Raw genomic sequence first — 10196 nt, forward strand, 5'->3', positions numbered from 1 at the left:
GCAGATTTCAACGTTATAACGAGCCACGGGTAAACGGCCAGAGCGAGCCCTTCTATTGGCTTAACGAGCGAGCGTAAAAGTTAAAAACAACATTTGCCCGTTAACGTGCCCCCCCCCCTGCTTCTCTCTGGTGCTTTTCTACGCGCGTTTCTGCGATCGTGAGAGCCGAGGGAGCCTTTCGATACACCGCGAGTGGCGGGCGCTTCTGTTTTTCCTGCCTACGGGGGTGGTTGCGAGCATTTTATGATGGGTTGTTGCGTTAAACGCTCGGCACGAGAGGCAAGTTGTAAACACGCTCCATTCGGGTTTTTCGATTGCTGTTGCATGAAGAAGCGTATATATATAATACAGCCATTGTCATATCTATATAGATCATACGTATAGATATACCGTTATCATGTCAATCGCGGGAAAAGTGTGTCTCCCTCACTGAAACCCTTGATCAAAATTTTTTCCTCTTAGTTCATGGCATTACGAATAAAATGTGACCTATTTCGAAGGTGTGCCTCAAAAAAAATATTTTTATTCAAATAGGGGACAAAAATGGGATATTTTTTGTGGACTTCCTCAAATATGTATTACCTTGCTTTACTTTCCATTGAATTTTGTGTACATGAACACCTATACCTTAGCTTGAATGTTACAGGAGATCGAGAGTTTCCCTCATTTCGAGAAAAAGTTGTTATTCACTCTTGTGCGTAAATTTCAAAGATTACTTACGATCGATGGGTTGAATTACACAAACGAGCAATTAATTCTTTCTCTGAAATCCTTGATAACTATCCCTCGAATAACAAGATAATTTTTGGTTTGCGCACGACAAGATTCATGACCATTTACTGCGAGACTTTTTGTCAGTAGAAAGTTTTATTGTTCAAGCACCTAAAAATCAATCGACAATAGTAACATAACGTGGGTATTTTTATTATGATTTTGTTGCTGCAATATTTTCATAGCAACAACAAGCCGGTGGCAACGAAAAAACCATCCAGGTATCATTATCTCGCAAGAGCAGAGCTCCCGTGTACTTTATTACATCCACCGTAAAGAGGAATCTGCCGCTGGCGCGCGTAGCCTTTAAAAAAGGAACTGAAAATGTTTTTTTTTTTTTTTTTTTTTTTCTCCTTCCCCAGCAGAGTATACGCAATGCAGCAAAAGAAAAAAAAAAGTATGAGAAGAAGATAAGTAAAAAAACGCGTGGAGGAGGAAGGGATGCTCGCGCGAAAAGACAAATAGTCGGAAAAGCTGGCGGGACGCCACGGCGATTTATTTATTTTTTCTCGAGCGCATCTTCGCGGAGAGAGGAAGAGGTCACGAGACAACGCGCTCGCCCTCGCGGAAATACAAGGCGAACCCGGAGGGCAAACACAGAGGCGGTACAAAAACATTTTATTACGCGATTAAGCCTCGTTGACGACAATATTTTAAGAGACGATAAAAACTCCGTGGACGCCATTTACAGGCGCGTGCACGTAAGGCGGAGCGTGAGAAAATACAGGGGGAGAGTGAAATGAAGAGGAAGGTGCAATTTTTTTTTTTTTTTTTTTTCTCCAAGGAACGTGCAGGTACGCCGAGAGGGGATTTTGATGTTTCACGGCAACTAATTGCAGGGTGAATTTGTTGAGTGTAAAATTAATGGACTGCGCTTTTTTGCCGAAACAGCTGCTCGGGAATTCTGTTTGGAAATATTTCAACACCCCATAGTGCGAAAGGTATATTGCCGTAATGCGATGCGACGATTCCCTTCACGAGATCGTTCGTTTGGATATTCGTGCCCTGAAGGCATCGGATGGTGTCACCAACAAATTTGCGTAATCGCATTGAGTGAGTGATAAAATGAATCTTAATCATCACCCCTGAAATCGGATAATGTCCACAAAGCCTCTCGCCTTATTCCCATAAGTGACATTATTTCCAAAAAATACACTCGGACAACCTAGAAAAGAGACGCAGAAACATTTATGTCGTGCCATAAAGGTGCGTAATCTTAGTGAAGCATTAAACTTTCTGGCGCTGACACGTGCTCATGTTTTATATATACGTTTGTATGGGTTTGCGCGTGGAAGACGAGGGATGGAGCGTATGACTGGAATGAGTCTCCGAGGCTCCGTTTTCTGGGGAAACTTGGATCATTTTTACAGACTGAAACTGGCTACGGTTGTGTGGATGAAAATATCCCTGTTTTACTTAATCCTGGATGGACTTTTTTGGGAATGACGTGTCCAAGGGTAATCGTATCTTTATCGCTTTTTTTTCTAATTGTTATTCTGACTTGACGATTGAAATTTTGATAAATTTGATAAATTTATGTTTGTTTGGTCTAAAAGTAAAAATACCCTGTTATCTAACGATAACTCCAATTGTAATGTGCATTTGTAATTAGCACTTGAAAACATTCTGAAGGAGTATGTACATTAGCTTAATAATTTTGATGATAAAAAATACATTAGGGATGTTGTAAGACAAGTACAAGCAAGCTCCTCAGTTTTTTGCATAAAGTGCCATTTTTTAAACGACACCTCCTGAATTGCAGTGTATTAAATGCAGGTGATAGTTTTGTACTGTAAAACGATAAATTTATTGTCATATTCATATTTTTTAATTCATAAATTAATTATAATGAGACAAAACGTTTACGTAATTATCACACAGAAAATGAGATCCATTTAGGGAAAAAAAACCTCTCAAAGCGTAATCGGGAAGCATGAAAATACATACGTTAATTAAAAAAAAAAAAAATACCGAAATAATTATTAATTTGAACGGTTCGCAGTGCAAAGTGCCCAATTAACCCATAAATGCGCCCTAGACCGTGATTCAAACGGAGGCCAATTTTCCGGCAATCGCCATAACTTTTGGGAGCAAAGCTATCTCTATGAAAATTTGCCGAAACGACAACGACAGCGCTGCACAGCCAATCGCCAAACCAAACCAAATAGCCGCAGCAGTGCAGCCATAAAGCCACTCAAAAACCATTCGGCCGTCCCGCGCTCGATCTCGATAAGCAGCTTGATACCCAAAACGTACCAGCGCAAACGCACACGCACCGGCAACCGCAGAAATCACAGCGATTTGAGGCTCAATCCAATTCCGATAGCCCGAATTCTCAAAACGGCCCTAAAGAACCGAAAGCCCGCACCCGTGGCATCCCTCTTTCTCGCCAAAATGCATAGGTCATAAAACAACAAGAAAAAAAAAAAAAAAAAATCACCGGCAACCTACTTGTCAAGCCATCAAAACAAATCACACCCAAAGCCCCTTGGGAGAGGTTTCTAAAACGACACCCGCCCATCTACCTAACTGTCGAATACTGTAAATCGTCGCTCCCCCCGAGCGTTATCGGACACGCGGCGAGTGTGTACATATTCAGCCGCGAAATTTATTGGTCACGTATTTATCGAGCGTCGATTATCACGATATCATCCACTCGCGCAGTGCATATCTCCGTGAGCAGCCGGATGCTCGTGACATAAACGCCACTGTCTCTCTCTCTCTCTCGATGCTGGTGTTTAAAAGGATATTATTTATAGTGCCCGAGTAGTGGCGCATTACACCGCTGGTGCCCGGGGTTTTTCACTTGCTGTATAGCTAGAAATTTATTGTTAAGTGGAGGGAAGCCGCGCATTAACTCCCCCATCCCCAACCGTAGCTCGTTTCGCTGTTGCACCGAGGGCTTAAAACACCATGTTTTATCAACGAGAATTTATGAAAAGTAACTATAAACGCCTCCGGGCGCGTGCGCTTTGGGATATAAATAAGTGTGCAATTATAAAAAAATCGAATGACTTTTATTAAAGAGCGGGCGGGGCCAATGTTACGGCCTTTTTCGCTATTAATTGATTTAACGGCTTTTTCGAAAATTTGATAACGTTGTTATTTACGGTTATGTTTTTTTTCTCTTTTTTTTTTATTTTTTTTTATTTTGATTGATGATGATACAAACGATGCTCCCCGTAGATGAAAAAAAGATTTATTTATAAAAAAAAGCACTTGATTTACCTAAATTTAAAAAAATAAACAAATACCACCGTTCAAATTATTGCAAAATTGCATCTCAAGAACTCGAAGCAGCAGTTTCGTTGCACGAGCAAGTCCGTTAGTAAGTTACGTAACAACATGTACCTACACGACGCGTTGGAAAGGATAACTACTATGCGTGTAGCAGAAAAGCAACCTATATAATAATGTACGGAGTAAATCCACGCACTTACGGTGTGGCTTCCTTCGACCCTCTTATCCCGCCGCATTAAGCGGATATCGTATTTAGCGCTTGAATATCTCGGGATGGACGATGAGCTTGGTATTACTGGTTAACTAGAATAAGCATCTTGGTCTTGTGGTCGATCGTGCGTAAAATTCGAAAATATGGATACGGTACGGTTATCGGGGAATATCTATTCTAGTTTATTTAGAAACAAATACACATAACTGTTGATCGCTTGTATATTAGCGTGATAATCTCCGTGACTCTCGTGGAAATCATGGGAAATTATTTTTTGTGTAATTTAGGCTTAATAAAATTTTTCATCAAGAAAACCGGGACAAAATTTCAACGTAGTTACATACCAGAGGATAAAGAAAATGGAAAAGTATTAAATAAACAACAAAGAAAGAGACATAATCAATTAAAAGAAAAATCAATGTTAACAAGATAGCACATTTATCAAGAAATTATCTCATTCGTATTGGGTGATAGAATGCAGGAAGCATACCGAATAAAAAAAGGAACCAGTGGACAGTGGGTACTTGGATACCTAAGTATGAGATTATACTTCTATGAAATAATATGGCAGACAATATAATGTCTTTTTAACAACATCAAATTTCACAAAGTTGATAGTTTTTTCTCTCTTAGATATGATGGGGAGTGAAACCCTGTAGCCTTTTTTTCATGGAGTTGCATATAATTTGTTATTTTTACACCGTCAACAGCATGTTCATAATTTAATTATTATTTTAATTGAATGTATTTCATAAGTATCAACTCCGACTCTTATTTCATTAGGTGCAAATACCATAATTAATACATACTTGGCGTGTTCAAGTAAAATTAAGTCATTCGTATGTAGTAGAGCTGATGGTTCGAAAAGCGATAATGTCCGAGCAATCCAAGAGACAGAAAGTCACGCATTAGCTTTATTTCTGTTTTTAATGCCAGTTTTTCCCGATCATCGATCAGGGCTTCATTCATCAAAATATATGAGCTACTCGACGTTCAAATAACAATTAGACTTAAAATTTTTATTGAAACATTTAATTATCACTTTCACCCAACGCAGTCGTAGTCCTGAAAACTGAGACGTCCATTGAGACGAAAACTTTGGGTCGAAATGGACGTGCTGCCGCTGAATTTTTACTCTTTGCGACTTTCTGGTCTCTGGTACGAGGAAAACGAAAGCTTCGGATTCGCGAGAAAAGTGTACCGCTTCATTGTAATAGCAGCTATTTTTTATTTTACGTTTACAATATGTGCTAAAGTTGTTATCAGGGACAGTGACAGCGAGGATCCCACCGAGTCTCTCTTTTTGGCTCTAAAGTTCATATCACTGTGCTTGAAGATCACTAATTTCTTATACCAGCGGGACAATGTGATTAAAATCATTAGGAAAATGGAGATTCCACACTGCAAAGCCGACAATGCCGTGGAGGCAAAGATACTGGCGAAATACGCTAAAACTTCAAAGTGGCTTTTCGTTTTTCTCATGTCGTTCTCTTTATGCAACCTCTTACTCTTTTTCATCGATATAGGATCAAAGAAAATCAGCAGCAAACACTTATCTCTTAAAACTTACCAATTTTACAACATTTCAAGCCCACCAGTTTTGTATACTACAATGTGTTTTTATTTAATAGCATCTTTCTATTCTGTTATAATCCACGTTTCTCTTGACACAATGTCTGTTGGACTATTTATGGTCATAAGTGGACAGTTGGAATTAAATGCCTACAGATTGAAGAAATTAAAACGTGGCGATGTGCGTTGCCTGAAGGGCTGCGTCGTCCATAACGTCTTGATTCGAGGAGTGACAAAAAAAGTTGAGTCCCTCGTCATCGGAGTTGTCATACCATTTTTTTTGTTTGGCATGGGAATTATTTGCACGAGCATATTTCAAGCTTCAAAGGTAAAAAAATCTGATTTTGCAAAACAAAAAAATTGTGTTTCTTTGCAATTATTCAACTATCTGTTTTGCAGTACAACCTTTTTAGCTCTGATTTCGCTTGGATTTGGGGTTTCTTCTTAAGCAGTTTGCAGCAAGTTTTTATCTATTGTTGGTTTGGCAATCAACTGACGTTGATGGTACGTTTTTTTTTTTGTTTCTTTGAATCGATAAAAAAAATGTCATATGTTGTTGTTGTATGGTTGTCTTGAAACAGAGCCAGAAAGTATCAAATGGGATCTACGAAAGTGATTGGATGTCAGTGGATCCACATATGAGGAAATCTTTGTTAATTTTAATGATTTGCAATCAAAAAGGCCGAAGTGTTTCTTGCCATGGACTGTGTGCACTTAATTTGGACACATTTTTATGGGTAGATCACACAACTAATAATTTTTATGAAACTAGAGTGCACTATTTTTGCTTTTAAAAAGTTTGACAGACATTGTTATTGTTATAGCTTAGATTATGTCTTTGATACTGAGTTAATTGCCTAACGAATGCACTCTTGTTGTATAAAAAGTTGTTTCAAAATTTTATACCATTGCTTTACCAATCATCTAACCATGTATAATTTTATTTTTTAGATTCTAAAAATGTCGTATACCATGGTAAATTTACTGCATCAAGTCTATAGGAAAGCTTAGAAACCACATAATGCTTTATTTAACTCAAGGATGGTTATGCAAAAATCAATTTTCTTACGAAAAAACTCGTATTTCTGTTCAAAAAATACGTCTTATTTTTGTTAGTAATTAAATAAATGTTGTTACAATTATTTTCGATTTTTTTAAAAACACTAGAAGAACTTGTAAAATATTATCTTATATATAAAATTCTCGTGTCACAATTTTCGTTCCCATACTCCTCCGAAACGGCTTGACCGATTCTCATGAAATTTAGTCAGCATATTGAGTAGGTCTGAGAATCGGCCAACGTCTTTTTTTTATCCCCCTAAATGTTAAGGGTAGTCCACCCCTAAATTTTTTTTTTATTTTTTAGACAAAATTTTTAGTTTTTATTTTTTTATGATACAGCATACAAAAATACATACAATCCTAAATTTTCACCCTTCTACGATCAACCCTTATTTTTTAATAGCCATTTTAGCAATTTAATCATTTTTCATCTCCGGTCGATAACTGATCAATCGTCATTTAATTAGTTATCCCCGCCAGATGTCTACAGGTGTCACTTCTGACCCAGTAAACAGCACGGAGTAGGGATGAGAACGAAGCCGGTCTCCTGTTTCTCTCACAAAATAAGACTTCTCTCACTCCGTACACAGTTGTCGGCTATATTGTTTATGCATCAAGTGTAGTAGTAACGTTGACAATTATTATTTTGCTATCTCAGTGTAACTCTCATATTAACTATTAATCATTCCTATTCTATCAATAATAATAAAATTATAAATTTTAAGTGTATTTTGCACGATTAGTTAATCTAGTGATTTTCATAACCTCTTTCTTGCTTCGTAACTTGAACCCACCCCGGCTGTGCAACGGTACGCGATTAGTCATTCAAAAATTAATGAAAAACGTGATCGAAGCCAGCATTTTAAATGGCAAGTTCCGAGGTGAAAATATATTAATACCACGGATTCCTATTATACCTACAGATGTGCCAATTCAATTCAAACGTATTCAGTTTCTGATTAGATTGGCATTTCCAATGACTATCAACAAATCACAAGGTCAAACGATGTCTATTTGTGGCTTAGATTTGAGAACACCATGTTTTTCACACGGACAATTATACGTGGCATGCTCTCGAGTGGGTAAACCATCCAGTTTGTTTGTGTTAGCTAAAGATGGACTAACAAAAAATATTGTTCACGCTATAGCATTAAGAGATTGATATTGTTTGTTAGTGTTACTGTCGTAATTGATTAATTAATGATATATAATTTTAAGGAATAAGTTATAATAACTTAAAAATAATGTTTGCCTTTTGTTATTTTTATATTCACTCATCGTTCACAGCGCTCCATGCCTATTTCACGCATATAAAACATTCTTACATACATACATACTTACAATAAGTAAGCTATTTTTTATCTACACTAGAAATTACTTGAAAGTAATTTATATGGCAAAACAACGTTTTCCGGGTCAGCTAGTATATTATATAAAAAACCAGTGGACAGGGATAATTGGTTACCCAAGAATGAAGTTATAATTCTATGACATTCTATGGCAGACAATACATAATATAAACATACCTTCTACGAAACAATATTGTGTATGAAGAATGTGAAATTATCTTTGGAATGAGTATATGTACGTCAATTCAGTGTGGTTACAATAAATGTGTTTACATTCAACAAATAAACAAAAACAATCATGAAGAATATATTACGTAGATAAGAAAAAAGCAGAGTATAGCTATGGCATGATGTTCTGCCAGACTGGCTAGTATGAGAGTACCTGCTTTCATCGAAACTTTCGATTATTTCAAAACTTATGCCTACTCTCTGATAAAATCTCGAACATCGTGCTCGCATCTGCTACGTACGCTGACACATTCTTACAATTATACGCGTATATGACACTCACAATATTTATTTAAAAGAAGGCTTAGAAAATATTGAAAAACCAGTTTTATTAACAAATGTTTATTCCATCGTATAATTTATAAAATAGATGATTAATATATTGCAAATAAAATATGTTGCAAACACAATGATAATAAATACATTATTAATGATTGTAAATTAAAAAATAAAGATGTATGTAAACAATTTACGTTGACTCTGCACGGCTTTAAACATCGTTATTAGAAATATCATTTGGATTATATTCTAAAAACGACACGATTGGCTTGTGATAAATAAAGTAAGAAGTATGTAAACCTTTGATTCTAATAAAGAATAATTAACTGTAGTACCGCTTTATCTTTAATAGCATACTACTAAATGCCAGTAAATGTAGCTTTAAAATTACTTTTTTTCACGAATGATAAAATTTGAAAGAGTAAATAAGACGCCATGAAAATGTTACAATTTATCCATAAAATCTTGTATGAATGAACCAATAATGAAAAAAGATGATAACCTTGAACAAATTAGATAAACATTCAATATTATATAGAATAGTTGTTACGAAAAAAAGTTTGCAAAGTTAAAAAAAAAAAAAAAATTATTTAATGAAACGAATAATTTTATTACTAGCGTATAATTTATAACAGTACATAAACATTTATTTATGTTCGCTTCTAGTAGAAAGTGTTTTTTTTTTTTAGGAGAATTGCGTAAAGAATGAAGAAATACAATTCAATAAAAATCAAAATTTTTTTTCTTGGATTGTGCACTTTGGTGGTGCTACAGAAGGTAGTTAGTGTAGTGATCTTACAAGTGTGCGGTGCAGCAGCGGGGAAGTAAGATGTAAAAATTCACTTCTGTAACACATTTTCTCAAAGTCACGCATGTGGAATTGTTGGTTTCTTCCGTAGCGCAGAACGCGGCTACAGAAGTACAACTTGAAATATTATCAAAGAAGAATCCTCATTTAAATTATCATACGAAATGTCTCTATTCTAATTCATACACATACTCGCATCCCTATCGAAGATACTTCTCTGTGTCTATGCATACACTCGCGCACACACTCGTGTTCACTTAATTTCATTCCACCAAAGCAATTTCAGAGTCGATTCCCAAGATTCTCCCTCACATTATTGGCTTTAAATTAGACGAGCCGGCAGAACAGAACAGAGAAACTCATCTCAGCTCTTTCAAGGAACCCCCACGCACACGTGCACTCACAGATACGAGCAAAAGAATAAACTAAATCGAAAATACTATCTCCCTCGTACCATCATCCTTGAACTATACAGACAAAGATCTCGTACCACACCGGTGATCAAAAAGAGCCGAGCTGTGATGTCAAAGTCTTTGAGTCTAATACGAAAAGTAGAAGATGCGCGCAATTGTGCACAACCCCGTGTATACAGATAGGCAAATGTACTTCTCACGTACTTCTTATATAGTGAAGCTCCGTCTTAGCGTTTATCGGATAATTACCGCGATAGGAATAG

General features: G+C 36.5%; 1 protein-coding gene across 1 annotated transcript; it reads left to right on the top strand.

Moving 5' to 3' along the window:
• The first annotated feature begins 5330 nt into the window (after window positions 1–5330).
• LOC106642317 (4-vinylanisole receptor-like) lies at window positions 5331–6805 on the top strand. The gene is made up of 5 exons (XM_089598739.1): window positions 5331–5380; window positions 5489–6122; window positions 6194–6298; window positions 6376–6531; window positions 6746–6805. Exons 1-5 carry the CDS (start codon window positions 5331–5333, stop codon window positions 6803–6805), a joined length of 1005 nt encoding a protein of 334 aa, XP_089454865.1.
• Window positions 6806–10196: the final 3391 nt, after the last annotated feature.

This window comes from Copidosoma floridanum, unplaced genomic scaffold (assembly GCF_036245765.1).
Source record: "Copidosoma floridanum isolate Cflo_tuat_1 unplaced genomic scaffold, Cflo_Japanese_pri ptg000006l, whole genome shotgun sequence".
Taxonomy (NCBI): Eukaryota; Metazoa; Arthropoda; class Insecta; order Hymenoptera; family Encyrtidae; genus Copidosoma; species Copidosoma floridanum.